This window comes from Chamaea fasciata, unplaced genomic scaffold (genome assembly GCF_029207755.1).
Source record: "Chamaea fasciata isolate MVZ Bird 193981 ecotype frontalis unplaced genomic scaffold, bChaFas1.0.hap1 SCAF_8, whole genome shotgun sequence".
Lineage (NCBI taxonomy): Eukaryota > Metazoa > Chordata > Aves > Passeriformes > Sylviidae > Chamaea > Chamaea fasciata.
The window spans coordinates 13,293,161-13,319,602 of record NW_027094093.1 but is presented as its reverse complement, the minus strand read 5'-3'; the positions used below and the strand labels follow the sequence as shown (position 1 = coordinate 13,319,602).

The following is a 26,442-nucleotide window of genomic DNA, read 5'->3' as shown; positions in this document are numbered from 1 at the left end:
GGTTCTTTACCAGCATTTCCATCAAGCATGAATTGTGGACCAAAATTCAGTCATCACTGCACAAACAGCAGCTAGAATCAAATGTGAGGTATTTTCTCATTTTTCCCCAAACTACTGGAATAAATGGGAGGTCAGTGTCTTATTTTAAGTTGCCTTTTTTAGTCCCTCATTTTGTTAATTTTAATCAGTTTTGTAGGCAAAGTTAATTTATTTAAGCTCTTCTTCAGCATTTGAACCATGCTTTAGGAATGCCTATGAAAACATTAACTAGTTGAAGTGATTAAAATACTGGGTTTGCATAAAATCTGTAAATACTTCAATACAGTTTGGTACTTACATGATCACACATAGGGGCACACATTTGCAAGTAACGTACTCTATGACCACATTCCTAAAAGAATGCAGCAGATTGCAGCAAGGTAGTTCTTGAATACATCCAGCCCTTCTTGAAACCAGTTTTTCTTTTGTGATTTTTTTTTTTTTTTGTAAACACAGTGATGTTGGACAGTGATGTGCTGTAGCATGAAGTGCTTTTTTGATTAAAAATAACCGCTACTTTTTATTTTGTTAGAGACCCTTTTCTGGTTGGATTACAGACAGAAAGGGTGACCCTCATTATTTAAAGAGGCATTAAAACTTTAAATGCAAAGAAGAAGTTGATGTTCTAAGATCTTCCACATAAACCAACAAAGGACTAGGAAGCAGCATCATTCTCCTGTGTGTCCTTCCATAGAGGACATTTCTGCCCCCTTACCATTTAACTGAAGCATAGCAGAAGGAGCCTTGTACTACTGTAACTCATAGCTTAAAATGGTGGCAATATCCAGAACCTGCTACTCACCTACTCTCCTGTCTTGTAATTTTCTTGGGGAAGAGGGAGACTTGTTCTGTTTGCCAATTTAAGTTAGACAATTAGTAGTCTTCATTTTACTATTATAATGGTTGGTAGGTAATTCAGGATGTTGTTGTTAAAAGCTGGTCAGGGAATCAGAACAGACTTTCAAATCCTGCAGGGTAACACCTCCCTGCCCACCTCTGAAGTGCTATGGTGGCAGCTCTTGTTAAAGCTTTGCATGCGTGTACTGTTTCCTTATTGACACTGTACCTCATGTTCCCTATTTCAGGCTCTTATTTTAGTTCTTCACATGTTTCTCTCTCTCATACAACATTGTTAGCAGAATATCCTAAGTGAAGAAAGGCAGTGGTTTGGTCAGTATCTTGTTCCTCAAAGGCTGTATTTCTGCTGAATAAAACTAGGAAGTAAGTAAATAATAGGGTTTGGACAGATCACAGGATGCATGATGAGTTTTGTACTGGAACACTACACTAGTGAAGATCAGGGTAGAGAAGAACAGATAGGAAAGAAGTCAAAAGAGTTCTGTTAGATTGTACTGGGAAGCATCTGTCCCCTGTACCATGTTCTAAGACTGTGTAAAGTCCATTTCTTTAATTAAAATAAGCTCAAGTAACAATGTAAATCAATGTCTGTTTTAAGGACTTGACCTCTTCAAGCAAATGGGAATGTGGTACTTCCCATAGAGTAGAAGGACAAGTTGTGGCACCTGGATTTTTCATCTGCATTGTTGATTTAAAAGGACTGACTAGTTAATTGTTTATCAGTAGTACTATGAAGTCAAGGATGCTAGACAGTATTTAAAAGGAGGAGGTGGGGGGAAGGGAAGCAGACATGTCCTTTTCCCATTGAAACTGGCAGGACAAGCAGATGCACAGCAGCCTTTAACTCACATTTAACCAAGTTCTGTAATATTCATACTTCGTATGTGACAGTTTTGCAAGTTGGCCTGAAAATTAATTTCCTTATCTCAAATTTATCTGTAGTTTAGGGGATGAGGAATTGAGATACTGAGGTAATGTCAGCCTCATTCCAAAGGAGCATTAGTACAGTAATCCTGGAGGGGAAAAGACTGAAAGATGAATACAGGAGTCTTTCAGAAACTAGCAATTCTTAAGCATTCATCTTGCACAAATTCAATCACAGGCATCCAAGGAAAAAAACCAAAATCAAGGATGCCCAAGAATTATCAGCCTCTGGAAGTCTTCTCAAAAAGAAGTTGCCTTTGCATTAGTTTCAAACCACCAGTTAAACCTTACATATAGAATAAATATTGTGGCAGTGGTGGAGGTTAGCAGGGCTGCAGAAGATTGAAAATCCAGGGGTTGGTCTGTAGCTTTAGAGAATATATGAATTCCTTTTCTGTATTTTTTGCATGTTGGTTTGGTGGTGGTAGTGGTGTGTATGCCCAATGGTAAAACTAAATGCATGAGCCCCTTGCTTGATGCCCCACATAAAGCCAGATACCGGGGAGGTTGCACCCAACTTTTGTTGTTGCTTCCTAATGTCTTGCTGTTTGACATAGGACATCGCAGGAGATTGGATGTCACCAGCTTGCTGCCCACAGTTAACATTCAGTTCTAATCACACAACTGACAAAGCTGTCCAGTCTCCTTCGAATGCAGTGTCTCAGCTGTCTTTTGCACCTTACTAAGATTCACAGCACGTATGGTCAATAGTGTGGTAAGAGCTCACAAAGGCACACACACTTTTGTCACCCTGGATTACATAAACTAAATTCTGTTGTAGCCAGAGCTGGGCACTTGCTTTGAGAACTCAAGCCTCTGTGGACTGAAGCGTTGCCATTCCTGGCATTTGTGACTCATTCTCTTTAGGTAAATGTGTGCATTCTTAGCCTGGTGCATACATGTGTTGGTGGGAGCTGAAAAGTTCTACAAATTTATAGCACCACTTGAAGTACTATAGAAATAATTGATTTCTGTATGCCAGCATGATCTTTAAACTGGATAAGAAAAACAGTACTTGATATCATGCTGTAAAAAGCATACAACAAAATTCCTTAAGTAGTTACCCCTTGAAAAAGTTACTGGTTAAACTGTGTCAGTGTGAGCCTTTTACTTTACTATGACCTTAGCAATGGCCTAGTTCCTGTTATATCTAACTAATGTCTTGCATTTTTTCTTTCCATCTCCTCTTGATGCAACCTGGAAGAAATGTCAAAAAACGAAGGTTCGATCCAACTCAGCAAGGCCCTATCTGAAGAAATGCCATTCAAAAAACTGCTTCTTGCACTACTGGATTTTGGGTATGATGTCTTGGCTGTAGCTACCCAGAAACTAAATCAGTACAGAAGAACATAAGAACAGTAACTATAAACACATGGGATGTTGGGATTTGAGTTGGTAGAACACTGTCCTTTTTGGAGATAAGTTGGAAATACTTCCTCTATTCACCTTTCTCTTGTTAACATTAACTGACAAGTGGTACAAGCAAACTGCTTCAAAAATCAGGTGTTTTTTCCTTTTCTCAAATTAAGGAGACACACAGACCAAGCGCAATAAGAGAACTATTCCAAAATAATGGAATTGCAAAAGATTCTTTCCCAGCCTGCTGGCACTCTAACTTCACTTGAGTTCGCATGACTTCCTTTTTCTTATCAAACTCCAGTGGCATGAGGAGCTAATTTTGAAAGGGTAACCTGCATGGCTCACATACAAACAACTAAGTTAGCAAGCTGACCCCAAGCGGAATCTGCAGCCCAATAACTACAGACCACTGGGAAGCCAGTGCCAGGCTTCCATAGCTTTTCCAGTCATGCAGTACATTCTGCTGCTGGACTTGAGGGTTCCCTGCTCCATGAGCTCACTGTCCACCTTGGACAGGAGCCTATTGGGTATGGAAGCTAGTGAATGATGGACGGAATTCTTCCAAGAAGGAAAAAGTGTAAATATGGAAATAAGATTTTGATGTATCATTTTCACAGATTATATATAAATATATATATATATGAGAGAAAAGAATTTCCATATAAAAAGGTTCTATTCTTTATGTAAATCTATTTTTGATGTTGGGTTTGGTTTTGGGTTATTTTTCCTCCCCTTTTTTTCTGTAGCATGTTGTACAGCAGATGTTCTGGGCTTGCTCAAAAAAGGCAGATAACAGCATGCAGATGCAGGGAGTTCTGACACCAAACAGATGTGATCTAAAGTTTGTATGCTTGAAACCAAAAACAATTAAAATGTATAAATGCATATCTATGTATTGACTATAAGTCTGAATTACTTTTTTTGGCTGTTATACAGATTTTTCCATGATATAAGTAACACACTCTCAAAAGTAATCACAGAAGTGCCAAGCTCTTTTTTCTTTTCTTTTAAGAAAAGCTATTTTTTTTCCTGCCTAGATCCTGTAAAATAAAAACTTAAAATAAGCCTTAAAATACTGAAGAGATGTTAAAGCTTGGAATGAGTTATTCTTGTCTTGCATTCTGCCCATCCACTCGAAACAGCTTGCAAAGGTGACTGACCTTTTTAACTCACTCCCTGTATCTCTTTGATGCATGTCACTTTTCAAAGTTTAATGCAAGATTAATACTTTGACCCTCAGCTACTGGCAGCCAGTGACCATCACAATATGTGCAAGATCCCAGGTGATTTCAGGTGTGTTGTCATTACTTTTCGAGACACCTTCTGTACAAACACGGACTTTTCCAGAGTAGTCCTAGGCAGCAGTCCTGTGTCCCTAGGAACCAGGCTCATCTGGCTGCAGCTGCCTTGAGAAAGGTTTGTGGACAGGTCTAGTTTAGGGCTCCCTTAACGTACAGAGCTGGACAGTCTGGCTTATCCTTTTAGTCTTGACTTAAAACTTAAATCATTTGATAAGTGAAGTAACTGAAGATTTAATTGCTGTGTCTGATAATCAGAATTAAACACTTTTGTAATTTTGGATCTAATTTAAAAGTTGTAGTTTAGTAACAACAGAAACCCAGTTACTCTACTTCCTGCATCTTTGTTCAGAGGAATTCCATTTCCCAAGTTAGCTTTAAGAGCCAAAACAGTAAAAAAATGCTGCAGACATTTTCCTGTGAGTTAGAAAACTTCATTTCAGTTATTTTTCTAATTATGATAATGTTCAATTCAGTAGTCTCAATATATTGGTTTTGATTCACAGTTATTATTAAATATTTCCAATCAGCTTTAACATAATCACACTTACTACACTATAAGTTAAAGGTGCTGCACACAGGTAGTTGACATTAATAAAAATTACAAACCTTATTCTGAAAAATTCCTGCTTGGCTTTAAGCAGAATTAAATTACTGACATTTCTCTGATGACAAACCAAAACTACTTGCAACTGTATTACAGTTCTTTAAAATGCTTTGATTGGGAACACGTCTTACTTTTTTTCAGGTTCTGTTTCCAAAGCAAGCATAACCCACAACAGAAACATCAGTGGTATCAAAAATTACAATAAGTAAAGTCAACTGGATATACATAAACTACCTGTGTAATAAACCTTGGAGAAGCATTTCACAAACAACATTGTTAGTGTGTGATGTGATGTTTTAAGTCAGACCACAGTGGTCCCCAACGACTATGTATATATGTTCAGTGCTGGAGTAACTTTTTCATTTACACCAGCAGTTTCATAGCAATTAGGATTTCTTGACTGAATTTATGCTCCAGTCCTCAGCCATTGTGTGTATGAGAAGAACACACTTTGTGCCCTGTGTGTACACAACACAAGTGACAACAAAGCCCAGAGTAGGTACAGGCTGAAGTGCTTCCTGCGCTGGTAGACAGTTAAAAGCCTGGATTTGCTAGGTGTTGATTTTGTGCATCCCCCTCGCTGTGCTTTGGGAAGTGCGTATCCATTTAGCAGTAACTTGTTCATCGCAAAGCGTCGCCAAAAGAAGACCAGGTTGACTCTGCCTCCATTTCATCCACTCTGCATTTGCTCCATTATTTACCTATTCAGCTGGACAAGAAACTGTGGTAACTGTATAGCTCATTCCAGTCTGCTGCATGATCTCACTGATTTGATCTGATACTGCTAAAAGAGAAGTGTGCCAGGCAAATTAACAGCTGTATAGGTGCATGTTCAAGAAACAGATTACTTAAGACTGGAGTCTAACCAATTTTTCTTTACTATGCAAAGATGGGTATTGCACAAACTGATGAGACAAATGTCTGAGGAAATGCCACAGAATACTTGACTTATGTTTTAAGCCTAATCAGTCATGTTTTATATTCATTACTGCTTCCACTGTTACTCTTCCTTTTAAAAATGATTTGTAATTATTTTTTTAAGTGCACAACTTGATGTTGTTATAAATCAAGTTTTTATTTGAAGTTAATACTCATTCATATCCTGTTGGCTGCTACTGAATGGAAATTCAATAGTCCTTGTTCTGCATCTTCGCAAGATGAGTATTAAAAATGTCATGAACATGGAATGGAGTAGTTTTTAATTTTCAATTTTTTTTTCTTATTTATTCTCTCAGTTTAATTTAATTTCTGTGTTCAAGGAATCATCACCTTTGTTTAGTGGAAATTGAATGGAGTTATTTTTTATGAAAGATCTCAACCTGTCAAATCTCACAGTGAGCTCTGTCTGTGGGAGGACACTGCACGCAGCCTTCCTGCCGTGCATGGAACCAGCGCCTCAGCACCCAGAATGGGCCCAGCCTGCTTCAGTCCCAGCTGCTGGCTACACTGAGTTCAGTGAGACCTGGAGGCTTCTGTTAGTTGAGGGAAGCCTTTTCCAGCTCAAAAATCTGAATTATATAATTACAAGAAGTCCAAAATAAAGCTCTTGAAGTATTCTTTAAATAATTACATCATAACAATCAGATACAATGGCCATCACTTTAATGCAGTGCTGAAAAAAAAGGTTTTCCCTTTTCTTTTTTTGGCCAGACTAACTAGTGAAGCCAGCCTGGGAAAATTAAATGCATGCATGTCACAGTTACCAGATAACTACTGATACTGTTTTGCTTTCTCCAGCTCCAGACAGGGAAACAAAATACACTTTTGTATTGGTATCTCCCAAGGTTCTGTATGAAAGCACGTTTCTCATTTAGAACACTAGAGTAAGGGAACACTCTCATTAATGGATCCACTATTATCCACTTCCATTTCCTGTCATTTGAATATAGGATTTATCCATAAAAATATAAACATGCAACATTTTGGCTATAATTAGGATAGACAGTCATTCCTTAAAATAGGAGTTAAGTCTTTTGCAGCATATGAATAGAAAAGCAATATAGACAGAGGTGCATACTTGCTTTTGATTTTACAAGAAAAAAAAATCTTAGAATTGTTTTTGAAAACTTTCTCAATTCCAGCACAAAACACTGAAGAGTGATCTTGCTGGGGCACTTACTGCCATGAATGAAACCAACACAACACTAAGCCATGTTGTACAAAACCAAAACCACCTGTTTTGTTCTAAATGCACTTCCTACAGATTCCTACCCACAAGAGCTGAAAAGTTAATTTGACATGAATTATTCATCAGTAATATCACAGAGATTGTTTAAGTGCCCACAGAAAGCTTAAATTTAAAAAAAAGTAACTAAGAATTTTAGTAGTAGAGACGCTCAAACCAGTACTATTGAAAGCAAAGGTTACAAAAACCTTATCTTAAAGCTCCACATACCCATTCAGTTCAGTGATTTATTGTTCACAACTCAGCAAGCACATTGTTGTAGGTTTGTGGAATTAGTTAGTGGGGACAGGCAACACAACCCCTAGGTAAGTACAAGGACTCTATGTCAGACCAGCATCACCAGCCACTTAACGTGTTATTTCTGAACAACCACAAACTGCTGAGGGCAGCATAATTATGAATGCTCTAATTTGTAGAAAACCCATAATCAAGTGTCAGTTGATTTTTTCCTCATTAAAGTTTTCTTCTAAAAAAGCTTGGTTTTGCAGTAAGTCATGGGGTAGCCCTCATTTTTACCACTAACATTGTAACAGGCCATGTTTTACTGTGGCACTTTCTGACCCAATATAAGACCTTCCCCTATCAAAGCTGGTAAACTCAAGGCATGGAGGAACTTAAATGCATTTTACGCAGTCCAAGTCCAGTTGTCAGACTTCATAAGCACAACACTCCACCACTGTATGTCATACATCCACAGATTTCATTCCAACTACTGAAGGCTTTCAATTTGCTTTGGAGACTGTGAAGCAATGTTTGCGTCTGCACTACACAGAGAAGGTGAGAGAAGGGCTGTTATTGTAGCTGTATTTTAAGTGGTGACAGAGGCATGAGCATGACACACTCCTTACATTACACACTAGTAACAGGCTGTGGGATATAACACCGGGTTTGCCTCTTGTGCAGAGTTAAGTGTCCCCACACATGACATGCGCTGCATCACTGCAGTCTAACCTGGACACTGTCCAGCCAAAAAATGGCACAGGCAAACTACTTTTGACCAGTTTCCTATCTCCAGCTGAGATGGTGATCAGTTTATTTTCATGAATGAAACATGTTTATGTATCTCAAACCTAGTGCTGTTTGCAGAAGCCTTAAGAGAAATTTTAAAATGGTAACTTCATGACAGCATAGGCTAACAACTGACAGCTCCCAGTTTCCCCACTTGACTCCTTTGAAAGTGTTTTGTACATAGTGGAAACAAGAATCCGTATCCTTATGCATGTTGCCCTCACACTTTACATCCAAGATACAATTTATGACTTGCCTTGAAATAGAATGAGCACTGACCTTATTCATTCAGTATAGTTTTTCACAGATTGGGTCTTTGGACTGTTGAGGTTTTAATTATCTACCATCTACCCACTCTTTAGGGGGATTCCTCAACACACGTATCATTCAGGATGCTGTGGATTCACAGCACAGTGGAACACTCCTAATCAGTACATAAAAGCTTTACTGTTCCAAGAAAGAAGTATCTAGTATTGCAGAAAACTGAACAGATCTATCCTCAGTGTCTAATCCAGGTGATGGGGCACCTGGCTGCCTTTTGGAACTTCAGCACAACCAAATAATCCACAGTACTTGTGACAGCAGAGTTATTTGCTTAGAGAAACAACCCCCCTTTCCCCTCCCAGCTGGCTACTGACATACAGACCAGCCGAGCTGGAAGTTTTTGTACTGGAGGGTTACAAAAGAAAACAGCAACAGCAGTACCAAGTGATATTCCTGTGAGCCTGCAGCTTTGACAATGAACTAAGGATCCTTGATGGGAGGTTGTGCTGAACAGCAGCTTGTGCTGTCAAGCTGAAGGAAGTGCCCAGACCCTCTGTTGCACAACACACCTCTATTTTCCACTGCTCAGTGGCCCGAGCTGTGTGGCAGCAGCACTGGGGACACCTCAAGCTCCACCTGTCTATAGCAAAGCCTGACTTTCAGCCTTAGGGCAGTCACACAAAGATGCTTCCACTCATCTCTTCAGCTGATGTAAACAGAGATGTTTATCTCCCTAACAAGGACCTCTTCCCAAAACATGACTTATAGCAGTCTGATTTGCTCCAAAGCACACCAATAACTATAATTAGAGAATAAATGCACAGAACTTGCAGTAGCAGTGCTCATGGTTTTGTTAAGCAGTCTCAATATGTTCCTCCAAAGAGAAGGTTCAAGTTACTTCTTTTAAAAGTAAGTTCCACAGGCTAAACCTCCATACTCTATTCATATGTTTATGTTGGGATTTGACATATTCTGACCATCCATTTCCACCCCAGACCTTTTCTCTTGTCAACGTGCCCCGCTCTGAGGGTGGCACAACAATGAAATCAGATGGCAGCAAAGTGCACAAGCAAGCCTGTTTCCTTTGGAGTCAGTCACTTCTATTTCCTTTCAGGCACATCTAAACTCTGCATTGCTATTTCAAGACTTGCTCCATTGTGAAGTTACTCTTACAGATATCATTAACAATAACATAGTTTACAAACAATGAATGCTTGACCAGGATTTCTGTACAATGAGAAAGCAGTTCCAAGAAATGGAACTATTCTAGTGCCCTCCAGCATTCACTGAAGAGCTTTGGGAAATTAATTTTAACTTCTGCTTTGTGTAATGAGGAGGTCCTGAACACAAGACTGAAAATGGCCTCATTTGCAGAAAGAAAGAAACAATTCCCTTACATTACAGAATCCTGTCTGTGTGCTGTTGGATCAGAGGGCTGGGCAGGTAGGTAAAAGATTCAGGTCCCAATTACATTTTTGCTTCAGTTTTTCTTCCTCTGATTTGTCTGAGCATTTTTTACTTCAAACACAAGATCTCTAGGACAGGAACTGCTGTACTCAAAGGTGACTTTTAGCACCCAGGCCACAGATGACTGGTTTTAGGCAGAGCTGGCTGGCTGATAAGTTTGAGACAACCTCCCTTCCCAGGTATTAAAAAAACCCCTATAATCTTCATGAAATATGCAGCCTTTTAGCCATGCCTGATCAGTAATAGGATAGGAAAGAAAGGACCTTATTAAATCAAACTTCTTTTCAGAAGTTTCAAATTAAACTCACTATATAGAAACCCACTCTAACATCATCTTTGTCACATCCCCTCTGAGAATAGGTTTCAAAGGGTACATTTGTGAAATAAAAATGGGAGTTTCAAAGGCTGAGTGGCCTGACCTATTAAAAATAAATAAAATATATACTCAACTTTTAAAAAACCCCACAATGTTCTATCTGCCTTTATCACATGGTTCCTTACTGATAATGTATGTGTTTTATCTCATCTAAGTAATCTAAACAACAGAGCTTCTACTACTTCACTCAGGAAAATCATTCAAGAAGGTAGATTTCTCTCCCAATAAATTATTCATGACAGATCTTGCACATCAAAAAACCCCAACTTTCTCCTCTAACGACAGCAGCAGTGTACTTACAATGCTTCGCATCTGTGGTTTGAAGAGTTGCAAGTACTTTATAAGTGCCAAAGAACCCCAGCAGGAACTGGTAGCAGAACAAAGAGCAAAGCAGAGTCCAGCAAACAGTCTGAGAATGAGAAGGCAACCAAGGAGAGACAATGATCCCACAGTTCCCTTTCACACAAGACAGAATACCCATCCTCATTACAGATTCTCCTCTGACCTGTTTCTTGGCCCCAAATAATTTGCTATCCCCCCCTTCAATTTCTTCTTGAACACCATTTTCCCCAAACAACTTTGAGTGGGAATGTGCAGGCTCCCAGCATGGGGTTGTGGCTGCCAGGGGAGTGTCTTTGCTGTGGGATGAGTGTGACAGGGGCAGGGCTGGCACTCCTCCTTGGCAGCTCACCGGCATGGCCCAGGAGCTGCCCTGAGGCGAGTGTGCTCAAACACCCTTTTCTCCCAGGACCTGAAGGAAAGAAACACTCTCAGAGCAAACAAAAGTAGGAGACTCCACACTGGAATCCTGCTCAGCTAAGAACGCATTGTGAAAGTGCTTTTCTTCCCCAGAAAATTTGGCTGTAACTCCCTGGGAGAAACAGATCCCATAACAGTCTTGCTTTCTTAGATGTTAGTAGCAGTTTTATGAAAACATGTTCCACTGAACTGCCCTTCTAACTGTGATGTACCCAGGGTGAATCTCCTGTCTGCCTGGAGTGCTCAAGGTGAGAAGGGTTTCTCCATTGTCTGTGGGAACATGAGGAAGCAGGAGGGATGAGTCAGGAAGAACCAATGACTTTATTCTGGAACATGTTGATATCAGTCCAGCACCCAAATGGCAACGAATCCCTCAATTCAAAAACTAATAGTTGTCTGGCTATAAATATTCAGAATGCCATTAAAATGAATCAAAAGCTCTCTAACTGAATGGTTAATGTGAGACAACTTGCCCAAAAGACACGACCAATCAAATTTTAATGTACTATACTATCAGTTTGGGGTCCTTTCTTATTTTCTTGGAATGTTTTAGTCTAGAGAGAAATGTGGCCACATCCTTTACAAAGGTCATTTGCATTTATAGTGCCACATATCACCAGATTATGTTTTCAAAAATATATATTGATTTTTTAACCAACATTGCTTAGCTTGCACTTGTAAAAATACTGGCTCCACACATCTTTTCAGAGCTTGTGTTAAATACATTTGCCAGGAGAAGTGTTACCTCTTCCACAAATTAATTTAAATAAATGGCTTCAACAATGAAGCCTGTTCACATTTCTGACATGTCACATAAATTTACTCTTGGGGGAACACTCCAAATATGGCCCTGGAGACAGAGCTGTTCACATAAAACAGCTGGTAGACAGAGAGAGAGAGAGAGAGAGAGATGCATTATTAAAGAAAGACAAGTTTGTTCTAATGGGGAGCTGCAGTTCCTCAAACCTTCTAGCAGAAGGCCACTTCTCAGCATAGGCCAGAGACATGCCACAGTGACCACAGGGCTCCAGCTCCTGGAACAGAAATACTTTGGTCTCCTGCCTGCCCCATGTCTTGTCTGCCAGTTCCATGGAAATGTTTCAGGTCATCAGCAATAGTGTACAGCACTGAAGAATTGTATTGGTAACTATATCTTTCCACTAGTTAGAACTGCTTAAGTGTTGCATCACACCCAGTGAATTTCCTGCTAGCCATGGCAACAGAGAATAGACCTAGAGGATTGTTTAGAGCAGTGTGGGGGCATCAAACACTTCGGGAGTAGAGATTCAATCCACAAAAAAAAAAAAAAAAAAAAAAAAAAAAAAAAAAAAAAAAAAAAAAAAACCACTTGACATCAAAAGTTTACAAAAACAGGTTTTGATACTTAAAGCCCTCTACAAATCATTTTTAAAATTAATAAAATATAGCTGTAGACTTTGGATCACGTATTTCATTTCATTTCCAAGAAGCTCTTAGGTATGTTTGTCAGGGAGAAAATTTTAAGGACAGTTTAATCTTCTGCTTAAAAGAGAATAGGAAAAGTTAAAAATGGGAGTAGGATTCCACTCTCCGCCTTTATGGATTTTGAAGAAAAATCAAGCCTCTGCCAGGTACCATGAATTTAAAGCTAACAGACCTTTGGGTTTCCCCTACTTTGAGAACCACAAGTTTTGCCTTTGCTGTCACTTAGCCAAGTTTCACAGAAGGCTGGAATAATTTGGAACCCAAGTCAGCAAAATGTAAACTTTCAGCTAAGAACATGTCTGTAAAGGTTTTTATTTTTTTGTAAGCCTAAAACAGGTGTCTTTCATCATGAGATATTTTAAAATAAGCTTAATACTGCATTCAGGTGTGGCTGCTTATGGAAGTAACAGGCAAGCTGTGCATCCCATCACACATTGCTCTCTCAGTCTCAGTGCTGAATCTCTTTCTTTATGTGTAAATGCTTACTTAGCTCAAGCAACCATAAGCCACTCCCTATTAACTTCAATGTTAATTTTAAACCACATCAGAAGGTTTTCTGGGAGCAAATGCAGGAAGGAAGCAACTCTGTATATACTTATACACACCTTTGCTCTATTCAAAATGCAAGAATCAGTGAAATGGCCTCCTACTTTTCTTACCTATTCCTTATTCCTTTATCCTCATCATTTAACTTTTTGTTTTATTTTAGATTTTTCTGGTAGAAATAGCATCCTTTCTGTAGTGTTACATGATCTGAAACCTGTCTCATCTATGAGTAAATAATCAACTTCTCTTGATAAAAATATCTTTCTGCAAATGACTCTGGATATGACCTACAGCTCATGTGAATTAAATTCCTAAGATATGGAGACCCATAGAAGATATAAATACTGGCTGCCAGGGGAATATATCATGTGCTGCAACAAAAGAAAGATTATTGATAGCTTGAGAGGGGCACAGAAAGCTTTACTGAGGAGTGTGTGGACCTGAATGAGATGGCCAATCCTGGCATGTTTCTTCTCCACTAGGAGACTGAGGTGATCAATCTAATTATCAAAAACCTCCTTCCCAGAAATAGAATATAAGTGCTCTGGTTCAGAGGGAGCAGAGTGTAGTAGGCTCAGGAAGCATTTGTAGAGTCAACTATTTTATCTGTAGCAGTATTTCCCTTGAGCAGCAACTCTCATGTCTGTGAGAGCCCCTGGTTCAATACCCTTGGGTCTGCCAGGATTCTGAGTGGAATGAAACCAATGTTGCTCTTGATCCAAGACCAGATAAAGTGCAACCCAGAAGGGGACTCAAACTCACTTCTTAACAATGAATCCACAAAGGTTGCAGGTTGACAGAAATTCATCAACTCACAAGAAACATTTTATCATTTCCTTTCTGTTTGGCTCTAACCAACATGGGGCACAGTCCTTAGAGCGACACACCACAGATACAGAAACAGCAGCAAAAACCACTTCTGTGGCATTTTAATCTTGTCTGCTCTGGCCCCTGCAGCCAGGCCAACCAAGCACACAAGCAGCCCCAGAGCCTCTTCTACCGAGGAACTGTCTTCAGGGTCCATCACAACACAGGTCTTACCTGCACACTTTCCTTCTCTCCTTTGCCTGTTTCAATCCCCAAATACAGGGGCAAGGAGAAGCACACTGGCTACTCACTTGCCAAGGGGGCTCCAGATTGCACATGGGTCCAGAATCGGGTACAGAACAGACTTTAAAAAGAAACAAAACCAAAAGCTGATCCTTAAGGATCATTTCTGCCCTAGAACCCAGGAGAAGGAAGTCTACTGTAACAGCCTGTATTCAATAGCACAGAGAAGAAATATTGGAGAACCTATATATGAGAGGTTTCCCCCAACACATTGCAAGGCCCCCTTGCAAGGTATTACACTCTTTAGTTCATCCTGAAGTCTGTTTCAGCAGTTGGTGACCACTGTTCCTGGCATTCCCAAACTCACACTTCTAGCCAAATAAATGGAACCTTTGTAAGTTGGCCAAAGTCCTACAGTATAGCTATTTACAAGGGTTCTAGCCAGTGTTCTCTCAGCCCCAAAAAGTTCCTTGCACTTTTGTGAAACAGTAGCATTACTTGCACAAAATACACTTTCACAAGTATTGCTTATTGAGGGATAAAGTATCAGAAGAAAAGCAATGTTTATTGTCATAAGCGCATCACAAGATCAAGGTTTTGGAAAGGAAGTTGCTTCTCCATTTACATGGACAGGATGCACAGAAAGAATGCAAACTATAAAGGTATTGATCAACATCAGAGAAATCAGTGTCTCAAGCCAACTTTCCAGCTGATGTGAACCAATGTGGACTCATTGACATCAACTAAGATAAACCTCATGCTACTGAAGCACAGTTGCTTTCTGGAGAAGGGATTATGATTCCACATGGAGAGATAAAAGGGAGCTGCCAGTGAAAGCTTTGGACAAACAGTTTGCTGCCCAGTTGGTAAAGACTGGTGCAGCTGCACTGGCTTCAGACAGGCAGCAAGGTGCTACACGATTTGGCCTATAAACTACAGAGGGAGGAAAAAAGAATGGTCTCACCTGCCTATTACTTCAAATAGCTGGTGTTAAGCAAGTTCTGCTCAACACTGTTGATCAGCGTGGTCACAGAGCCCCAGCTCTTTGAGTAGTATGTTTTCTGTACACAAGGGGATCACAGCAGGCACAGTGAGCACAGGCACAGTTGTGCTCAGCCTTTTCTCTCCTTGCTGCATGAAACAGGAGACAGCCTTTTCATCAATGTTTTCCTTTCACTTCCCTACTAGCTTAACTCATTTCTCCAATACATAGAGGTTTTTCAGCTGCTACAGAGATCACAATCCAGCTAAGAACCTCACAGAGAGAAAATGCAACAACAGTAGACCACATTACTGTTCTTAGGAGGGAAAATGTAACCAGACCACCCCTCTCCGTTGGAGAATGTACAGCCCTCCAAGTTAGCTCTTCTTTAGGTAAAGTTGGGTAAACTGAGCTGCAGTGAGCAGCTCAATCCAGCTACTTCAACTAATGCCTTTAAGTGGAGCCCTTCTGTGACTCTTCTCTGGGTCTCTGCTTCAACTTCAAGGAGAGCTGGACTTGCAGCATGTGGGCTGAGCCCTAGCCAGCAAACAGCTCTAGTCGAGCCACACAGACTCCTGCTCTGGGGTGGAGGGATCTGCAAAAGCCAAGCACATAAAGTAAGATGCCTGAGGTCTGAGCCAGCTCTGGACAACATGAGCTCCATGGGCGTACTTTCTCCTCTTCCCCTCCTGCCCTCCGGCTACAGCGCTGGTAAGAGAGGGGCAAGGAGGGCCGCAGCTTTGCCAGGTCTGTTACTCTTCCACCCCCCTGCGCAGCCCTTCCCTTCGGCCAGAGGCAGCACGGCCACCAGACAGCCCCGGGAGGGCCGGGGTCCACAAGCAGAGGAAGACAGGCGGGGCAGAGAAGCGGAGCAGACTTGTAGCAAGGACAGCTCCACACAGAGAAAGAGGAAGCGCCGGGTGCCCGGGAGCAGCGGCCGGGCCCGGAGGGTGGGGGCTGCTCCCGAGCCCTGACGTAAAAACTAAGTGGGGCTGCCCGCTCCGGCTTCTTAAGGAGCGCGGCGGCGGCAGCGGGCTCGGAGAGTCTTGCCCTGGCCGGAGCGCCGAGGTAAGCGCTGAGAGCTGCGGGCGGCGCCGGGGCGGAGCGGGACGGGCGGGCGCGGAGCGGCGGCGGAGTCGGGCGCTGCCCGGAGCCCCGGGAGCCGCGCGGGACTGTCCGGGGATGCTGCGCCGGAGCGGGTACCCGGCCCGGGACCGGCTGCGGCAGCCGCACGGCCGAGGGACTATCCGTAAGCGAGAGCTCCAAGTTAAATGATAATAACAAATTATCTGATTAACTTTTAAATTATTATTGTAAGGCGTTATCCATGACGGGGAGTGGAGCAGGAGACTAAATTGCAAGGAGAAGCAGGGATAGGGGGGAGGGTGGGAAAAGTCAGGATCAGGAAGTGTAAATAGCATTCACATACACACACACAAACTTCAATGTATGGACAGAAAGACCTAAATATTGGAGGGTGTAGGGGAGGAATTACATGGAAGCATTCACCACATGCACAGGTAGGAGATTAATGAAATCCGGCGTTTCCTGGGCATCCCCTCCAGCTCTCAACTATCTAAAAAAATACTGTCTTGAACCTTGTAGAAGACTAACAGCACAGTGCTGCCTGAGTTTGACCAGATCACAAGGCACCTTTGCTACTGGCCCTTACTAATGCCATGCACATCATACTTTGAAGGGCACCAATTCTCATATTAATGCCCTACCAGCACTCTGCCCAGTGCTGTCTCTTTGTTTTAACAAATCCAGACCCTTGTCTTAGCCAGTTTTGTAACTTACAAAGTGCTGGGAAGCAGAAAACGCAAAGCAACCAGTTCAGTTTTTAACCGGTACAAACGAGATAGGCTCTGTCAAAGTCACAGAACCATCATTTAAAGGATTTTAGTATTGTTATTTAGCTGAACGATCTGTTGTTGGAGCTCCCCACCCACTGTCCCGTTTCTATCTCCTCACCCTCATGGTCATATCTAAGACTGCTAAATTTCTTTGAAAACCAGAAACTTGATAAAGTTAACGATGTCTCTTGAAAAAGTCTCAGTAAACAGACATCCCTACTGCATGGCATATATACATAGGTGTCTGTGCCCAGTGGAAGGGCTCTGAAGCACAAACAAGAATGAAGTAGTGACTCACAGGATGTTTTTGACTTGCTTCTGAGAAAGCAATCAAAGCCTGCCTTGTGGAGTAGGGTACAGAAGAATGATGTTTCTTGGGGATCTTGGGAGCAGCAGGAGGACAACCCTATTACTACCACCACTGTTGTGACATTCACTAGGCAGAGCAGTGTGGGAGAGCAAGCTATCCCTCTTTTGTTCCTTAAATGCAATGTTCAAGTCCGGGGCAGTCAAGCCAGCTCTTCTCACAACACCCAAACTCAGATTAAGAAGTGATTGTAAGCAGCTAGGGAGCAAAGTCTGAATAGTCTGAATACCTCAAAAATGTTCCCAGAACCTAACCAGATAGCCAGATGGGGCTAGGTAAGAATAACATTGCTAGGACTGAAATCTCTGAAGAGTCCTTTAGCTCTACAATGAAATATATTCCACAAAGCAGACTACGCTTCCCTAGTCTCACACACAGGCTGTGGCTGGGCTACTTTTCACGTACAATCCCTCTGCACATCAATATCCTGCCTTTGGCATTTTCTTCACATAGCAAAGGAACACTTCTGGATCACTCATGGAAGGGACTTTCTACACAAAAAGCCAGTTGCTTATCTAGCTCATTAAGAGAAGTAGCTTTCCCAACCCCAGCAACCAGACTGAAAATGTACAAGCATGAATACTCAGCAGATCAGCACATACACTAAACAGAATTTTGTCCTAAATGCTGATCTCAGATGTAGCTGATTTCCACAAATGGGAAGTTCTCCATAAGCCATGAGCTGCACTAAAAACAACCCTCCAAACTTGTTCGATATCAAAAATGCTAGAAGCATGTTAGAAAATACAACAGAGAAGTATGTACTAGAAATGAAATCTGATGGAGACAACTGGCCTTTCTGTCCATAAAAGGTTTTCATTCTCAGAATTTCTACCTATCCATTATAGATACTACTTAGCAAATTTCACAGTTTTAACAGTCAATTCTTAGTGATCTGCAATACACATCTTTCTATACATAAATACATCTCAGCACAGGAAAGACATGGACCGGCTAGAGAAAGTCCAGAGAAGGGCCACAAAAATGCTGAGGAAGTGAAGCAGCTCTCTTGAAAAGATAGGCTGAGAAAGTTGGGGCTGTTCCACCTGGAGAAGAGCAGGCTCCAGGGAGATCTTATTGCAGCCTTCCAGTACTTACAGAGGGCCTCTAAGAAAGATGGGGACAGGTTTTTAACAGGCCTGTTGCAAGAGGACAAAGGGTGACGGTTTCAAACCAAAGGAGGATCAATTTAGATTAGACATAAAGAAAAAAATCTTTTACAATGAGGGTGGTGAGACACTGGAACAGGCTGTTCAGAGAGGTGGAAGATGCCCTATCCCTGAAAACAGTCAAGGTCATGTTGGACAGGACTCTGGGCAATCTGATGTGGTCAAAGATGTCCCTGCCAATGACAGAAGGGTTGGACTAGAGACCTTTAAAGGTCCCTTGCAAACTGAACAGTTCTGTGATTCTGTATGCATAGGTGCATGTCATACAATACAGTTGCTATGTGATGGTTTTGCTATACCCTCTTTTCAGAACTGTCCTGCCTTTTAGCACCTAAACCACTCCTGGTCAGTGGGTGAGTCTGAAACCCACAATAATTAGAACCACAAAAACACATTTTCAACAAAATTTTTCCACCTGCTCTCCACTGATTCTTGTGATTCTGAAGACTATTTTAAAGGGCTCATAAAATTTTGAGAAAAGCAAGACTGCCTAAAAGCTTAAATTAGGTAAAGAGGGATGGATTTTTACTGAAAAATATTAGGGATCTGTAAAGCAAAAATGGCAGAAAACTTTCAGTATTAAGACCTTCCAGATAAGACAGTTCATCATTCAGATCTGAGGATGATTAAATATTTTTACACATGCTTCTGCTGCACAGAACATTGCAACTCCTCTAGTATTGATATACATGCAAAAAGCATACACAGCTCTTCAAGGAACAGAGAAACAAAATCTGAGTGCCTTGTGTACCATGTAAAGTAACAGGACTCTATTCCTGCATCTAAGAGTGAGTCTTCACCTTCTCTTGGTTTTCTTGTATTTCAGTGACACAATGGATCTTGGAAGCAGAGGAAGAATGCACTACACCATGAGACTCACCTGCTCTCTACTACTCCTGGCAGTGTTCTGTGTGCCACCTTTCCTCTGCCATAGTCAAATTGATCCACTGGCTCTGGGGCGGGCAGACCCCCAGTGCTGGGAATCCTCCTCCGCTGTTCTACTGGAGATGAGGAAGCCTCGCATTTCTGACTCTGTCAGTGGCTTTTGGGACTTCATGATCTTTCTGAAATCCTCAGAGAACTTGAAACATGGGGCTTTGTTCTGGGACTTGGCACAGCTTTTCTGGGATATCTATGTGGACTGTGTGCTTTCCAGAACCCATGGCCTGGGGAGAAGGCAGCTGGCAGAAGCGGAGCAGAAGACGGCTACTCTACGTACTCAGTTCACAGGGAGAAACCAAGGTCACTACTCCTTTAATATGCATCTCAGGGGCAATAATTAGAGGTTAGTGGGAAAGAAAAGAGATTGAGGTCTATTGTGTTATGTAGTAATAATACAGAAACAGGATGGTGCTGTGCAAAAACCCCCTACTCCTCCCAGTGAAGTGTAGAGCTGTGTTTACGTTCAATGTGATCTCAGTAAAAATTTGACCTCCAAACAACCTAAAGTCTAACAACAGCTTTTAAGTTTCTGTTTGATAGGGCAGGAAAAGCAGCAGAAAGTGTAATACAGAAGGATTCAAACAAAAAAGGCAGCTCAGCAACTGAATATACCAATATATTCTCCCACATCAGCATTTTTACCACAGTTATACTATGAACAGGCTAGTTCTGAACTCCCCATTCGGAGAGGAATGCATTGCACTGTGCTGTTGGGGAGAGTGGCAGTCTTTTGGCAGAAGGGTAAGGGTAAGTGTACCTGCCATCCAGCAGCCAGCCACTAGATATTTTCCATTTCCATACTGGTGACTTTACCCAACACACAAAGGAAACAAACCTAGGACTTGGATGCATGCAGACTTTCAGACCCAAGTACAGCTCCAGGAAGAACATCACTACCTGTGACACTAAATGCTGCAATTCTTAATCTCCAGGTTCCCAGTCCCCTCCCCACATGCATGTCAATTGCCATCCTCGTTTCCAAAAGGGAGATACAGTATAGCTTTTCCTAAATCTCAGTCCCTTCCAAGGCTTCAGCTCTGATCCTGCTACCAACAAATATATCCTTGCCTGGAGAATATCCACTTTCAGATCAGGGTAAGTGCTATAATTTGATGGAGAGGTAGAAGTGCTGTTGCCATCACCAACAGTATGGTGCATGGGCCCACGGTGAGAAGGCAGAACTGCCTTTACACTTCAACAGATTGAGAGCCTTATCTCCATTTCCTAGAGCAGTGTCTTAGTTATTAACATGTTTGGGGAAATGTTCATGGAATAATGAAGAGTCCTTCTGAGCAAGTACCCATTAGAGTGTCTCTAAAAAATGGACTTGAACTTTGAGATAGGAGTTGAGTTTGAATCAATCCCCTCAGACTGAAAAACTCACACACACAGGGTCAATTTCTAAACTATGAGTCAAACAACCTCTACTTGCATTTTAAAAGCAAGGACTGGATCCTATTCTGCTCTGCAAAGAATCTGAGTTCTGACTGGACCTTTACAGTGCTGGCATGCAGCAGAGAACCCACTTCTGGTTTCCAAGTGGTCTTAGACATCACACAGGCAACAACTTGCTCAATCCTTACCAGATTGATGCACTTTTGGGTGCAAACAGAATGCAACTTTAGACACATGAGGCAGTAGAATTGTCAAAAACTGAGATAACCCACCAGGTTAAAGCACCAGATTAATTTTTGTTTGGGATTACAGCTTTGAATATCACTGTCTAAACTCCCACTTAGCCTTTTGTTTACATCTAGCTCTACATATCTATATCACACTGTGATTTTCCTAAACAAAGAGCTTTTGTTCCTATCAAGATTAAAGAGTAACAGCCTGATGGATTTTGAAGAATCAAATTAAGGGTTTTATAATAAATGCTGACTATTCTTCACTCTAATACAAGGAGATTTTAAGTACTACTAAGTAGTCACACCCTCTTTGTTTTGTGAACCGTAATCAGTTAATCTAGTTTCTCTACAACTGATTAACATCTGCCTGTAGCTGGCAGCTTATAGCAGTGACAGGCTATTTTTTTTCCAGAGGAGCTATCTAACTTCTCATCCAAGTCTCACAGTCTCTTAACAAAGCCAGTAGTTTTAATCATTGTAACCTGTGATCCTACTGCCTTATTTCACCAGTGAAAGTAGAAATCAATTGGTAAGAATTGCAGATAGAAATGACATAACGAATAGAACTTTCGCTTCTTATGCATAAAGAGAGGTACAAGCCTGTTTTCTCAGCCCCACGATCAGCACTAACATCACTTAAATTGCCTTGTGTATTTCACATCTACATGGGTGGGTATAAATAGCTTTCAGTAGACTTGTTCCAGAAATCCAAAAATAAAGCAGGTTTTTTTGCTTTATACTGTTACTTGTGCAACAGTATTATTGCCTCATACCCAAGTTTTTAATCTTAATCCTCTTAAATAGTTAAAACTTCAATATGTTTGAGGTTTATCCTTTTCTTTTTAATTGCAAACAGGATCATACGAGGAATGAGGAGCAATCTGTAACCTGCATTCACTGTAGTTCTTTAAGCATATCACTAAACTGGAAAAAGCAAGACAGAAATCTGAACTTGGCACAGAAATACTGATGTTAAGGTGTTATTATTAGCATTACATTTCAGAACTAATGGATAAATCCTACTGGTAAAGATTGAGAATCAGGAACTTTTAAGGAGGAAAAAAAATCCTCCAAGCAAAAATACCCCAAACAAAACTACTTTGTTATATCTTAGAGGCACTTCCACAGTTACCCATACTTGGGCCAACTGGGAAACAATTCTCTTCAGGTGTGCACCAAGAAGCAGAAGTAGCCCAGTTCTAGACTTACAGATTTAAACACTGTTTTCTGGACCAGTCTAGTCCCTCCAGGCTTTTGACTATTCACAGCCTGAAGATACTCTTAAACTGTACACAATCCATGAAAAAGACTACAAAATCAGAACAGTTGAATATGAAAAATCTGACAAACTGTCTCAATCCACCTAAAATCACACTTAACCAGCAGCATTTCAACTTCCCTAGATATTCTGCAGAGAGGTGTTAAGCAGCTTTAAGTAGAGACAAGTAGGGAGAGTTTTTCAGTTACCTAGCCAAGCCATTTTTAGTAACTCAGCCCTTTCCCCTAACAAAATCCAGACAATATGAAAAAGCAGATTTCATAAACACACTTCCAACCTATTACAACACTGTAGTTACATTACAGTTATAACAAGTGTTAACCAAAAGAAGACTTTAGAACCACAAGGAAAACATAACTTTTATACTCACAGCAATCTTCCTGAAGAGCGGTTGTACAAGAAAATCCTCCTCAAGAAGTCACATAGTACATCCTCACTGAAAACATCTTAAGCCTACAGCTAACCCCTCCCTGCCTCTTTTCTCCTTGCCCAGCAGTCCCACTGCTCCTTACCACTCAATGGCCTCAGCTGTGCACACCTCTCTCACAGGTGCAGGTGATTAGGCTCAGACCTTGCACCTGGCCCAAGACAGACATAATTTGCTGTCCCAACTCTGCAGGGTGCCTGGGGGGGGGGGGGGGGGGGGTGTGTTTACAATTGAGGTCTGGTAAATAAGCAAGTACTGTGTCAATCAGTTACTTTTTCAGAAGACAAATATGCCTAAAAGAAAGAAAACCAACCCGCTGCCTTTTAGAGACCATTGCAAAGAAAACACCCCATAGTTCCTCAAGGAAATAATAAATGTGCTACTAGACAATGTGAGAGATCTCACCCATTGTGCAGAGGTGTTGATAACAGGCCAATGAGTTAGTAGGATTCTGAGCAGACTTAAGCACTTTGATTCTGCTAATTACAAGTAGAAGAGTTTTATAGGAAGACTAAAGGAAAAGGTCCATACTGGGAAAAGATCAAAGTGACTTGACACTGAAAGGCAACATGCAAATGGAGGGATATGGCTATTACCAGAGTAAGAGGCTTGTAGCCAATGCTGATAAAATGAGGACCAGCAGCAGCTAAAGGCAGAGAAAATACAGATGTGGGAAACTGAATATTCAGCTGCTCTTTGCTGTTTGGAAATTATTTACTTATATGCATTTTTATGTCACTTTTCAGGGATATTTTCTCATATTCAGAGGTCACCAGCTCTGAAGAAGAAAGACTCATTTGAAGATTTAATAAGTATCCACATACATAAGAGTAGATCTATATTACTTGGAAGAATCATTGGAGTGCTAGGAAAAAAGAGGAAATTGCATATTTAGTCTAAGATTTTGATTTGTAGATAATTTTTAACTGTTTCTCTTTATTATTTGCATTTCAATCCCCATTGATGTCAATTTATGTCGTGGAAGAAGGCATGTAACCTTGAGCACTGCATCTCTGATTAACTTGGATTTATGGGTTTTCTTAATTACCTATGAATTTAGTCTCCTCACTAAACTGCATGATTTATAAGCAGTTGCCTACATTAATCTGTGTGTATATCAGGCTTTTTGTAATACATGTGATCTGTTCAAACTGTTGTCTTTTGGGTGCCAAAACAGGAAATAATTGATCCTTCAATAAAACAGACAAGCAGAGAAGGAAGTTGTCAAAAAACCTCCACTGGTTCCAAGACAGGATTAGAGAAGAGCTGGGGATGTTTGGTTGTATGCAGAGCTGTACACTTGTACAGAGAAACCCTAGCTCAGAGACATCATCCTACTAAAGAAAAATAGTACATATTTCTACATGAAAATACCTTAGAAGAATGTTTTCAGTTTTCCAGTAAAAGGGTTAACAGATTTTACCAGCTCCTCTGCTTTCACACTTAAAATGTTCAATCACAAAATTTCTCATACATAACTTTCATTTGCTTCTTTTTTAGTTTAAAAATTCTTTGTAGAAAAATCAATTTCTCCTGACCCTTACTGATAACCCTAATAGGCAAATTGACATTAAATTAATACAAAACAACTTATGGTAGGTAACATTTGATAACTTTTATGATATAAATTATTTTCATTGCCAGACAGGCTGGATGAAACTATGGATTTCATCTTTCCAGGGCTATTACATTTAGTTGTTCATTCAAAGTTTCTTTCCTTGAGCACGTAGCAGTATTTGGTGTTGTTTTTTTCCTTTTCCCAAATGGCCACAGAAAAATGGGCTTCCTGGTTCATCAACTTGCAGAAATAGGTTCAAGTAACAAAATGTATAAAGAAAACTTGAAATGGCTACTGGCTTGAACAAAATAAGGCTCAATCACAGTCCCATTGAGGGAAATCCTGATTTAAGGAAACAACCAAAAAACTGTGAGAGGGCTAACAGCTTCTGAATTTGTGCTTCAAGTTAAGCATGCAGCAAACCATTTAAATGTTCAAGAGAGGAGAGAACACTAAAGCAGGATAAACACAAGGACAGAGAGTTTACTGTACTCAGCAACAGCCAGCTGCAGCCATAGCCTATGAGAGTGGTTTGCTACCCACATGGGATGGCAGCAGGAGCACTGTTACAACAGGTCTGCTCTCTCCTCCCCTGATGTTGTTAATTATTTGCATTATTGTAATATAACTAAAAAAACCTCATTGTAGCAACTTTGTATCAATAGAAGAGTCTTCACTCACAGTCCCTACAGCTACCAAGACCAGCACTTGACCAAGTGTGTTTAAGGGCTGGGTGCCTCAGCCCAGAAAGATTTGTATTGGCGTAGAGCAGATGTTACCTGCTCCTATACTCTCCCAAGCTCTAGCAAATGTGAAATCAGATTATGTGAACAGGTCCTGTTTAACTGAGATGCTTTCCAACAGGGCCCTTTGGGCAGATGTTAGTGCTTCCACTTCAGATAGGTCCCACCTGCAACAGGATCCCTTAGGAAATGGCTCATGGCAGCTTTCTTCCTCACTTCAGACAGAAATACCACTATGGGCCAAGATGGTGTTTAGCTTAAATGAATTTGCAGTACTTCTCTGCTTCAGTAAGCTTCTTAATTAATAGGCTGTAGCAAAATCCAGCCTTTGAGGCAAAGGGGAGGAAAGGATGTGGAGACAAGACTGACAAAACAGATCAACCTAGGATAGACCACACTATGGAGAACATCTGGAAATTGCTGATGTAAAGAGACAATCTGTGTTATTAATTGTGCTGAAATAAAAAAAAAGGGATGCAACTAACTACATGTAAACCTGCAAGTGATAGAGTGCGAGTGATAAAAGAGTGTCTATATTAAAAAAAAAAAAAAAAGCAAAGACTCTCACTCAGTATGAGATGAAGGTAGATCTGCTATACAGGAACATTTAAAACTGTCACTGTGTTTCAAGACAGGATATTGCCTCCTAGCACTGTTCCTTATAAACTTCATGGCAGATCTTTGAGCGAGCTAGGACTATTTTTGCAGATACTGTTCCTGCCTTACTGTTTCTCAGAGTGTGTCAGAAGAAGGATGGGATGAACATGTCTGGCTGAAGCACTCTCACTGTCACCTGAACTGAATAACAACAAAATAAAGACCTTGTGATTTGTCCCTTTCATCTTACAGGGATCTGTGAGCTAAACAACTGCTTCTTAGCATGGAAAACAATTCTTTAAGTTTCTTTATTCTTTACATACTGACATTAGAGAAGAATTCATGGTAGTTCAGGAATATCTATTTATAAGAATTTGTGCTCCAGGTCTATTCAATGTTGCTTCAGACCAAACCAGCATTTGTCAGTTGCTACTGTTTCCAACCAAGTTTAATTCAGATGCATGCACTAGAAGGATATTTAAAGCCTCATCAGAAGCTGATGGGTGTCTTTCCATAACCAACAATTAGGTTCCTTGGATTGTTGTGTGTCTCTTGGTACTGGCAGATTGCAAAACCTACTAAGCTTCTATCTCACAGTGTATTTATTTGTGTTATGATTTGGGTATATCCACTTTCCAATTACCTCATCATTATTTGTTCTCTAAGGTCCTCCCTCCTCCCTCAATAAGT

At 40.8% G+C, this 26,442-nt stretch overlaps 2 protein-coding genes across 3 annotated transcripts in view; both read left to right on the top strand.

The window, feature by feature from the left end:
• ADAM23 (ADAM metallopeptidase domain 23) overlaps positions 1 to 5,062 on the top strand; it is a 67,000-nt gene extending 61,938 nt beyond the window's left edge. For both annotated transcript variants that reach the window (XM_066189727.1, XM_066189726.1), the window contains one exon: positions 3,026 to 5,062. In XM_066189727.1, coding sequence (XP_066045824.1) covers positions 3,026 to 3,174 — 149 coding nt within the window. In that variant the 3' untranslated portion in view covers positions 3,175 to 5,062. The remainder of the gene's footprint in view (positions 1 to 3,025) is intronic.
• Positions 5,063 to 19,411: 14,349 nt separating this feature from the next.
• Positions 19,412 to 23,749, top strand: FAM237A (family with sequence similarity 237 member A). Its single transcript, XM_066189729.1, has 2 exons — positions 19,412 to 19,820; positions 23,601 to 23,749. The coding sequence occupies exons 1-2, from the start codon at positions 19,412 to 19,414 to the stop codon at positions 23,747 to 23,749; spliced, it is 558 nt and encodes a 185-aa protein (XP_066045826.1).
• The last annotated feature ends 2,693 nt before the right edge of the window (positions 23,750 to 26,442 follow it).

Bases quoted from the DNA above. Each gene is read 5' to 3' on its own strand.
- FAM237A (XM_066189729.1), top strand. From the start codon at position 19,412: ATGGATCTTGGAAGCAGAGGAAGAATGCACTACACCATGAGACTCACC. The intron at 19,821-23,600 runs GTCACTACTCCT...GTCACTTTTCAG, and splicing joins GTTCACAGGGAGAAACCAAG to GGATATTTTCTCATATTCAG.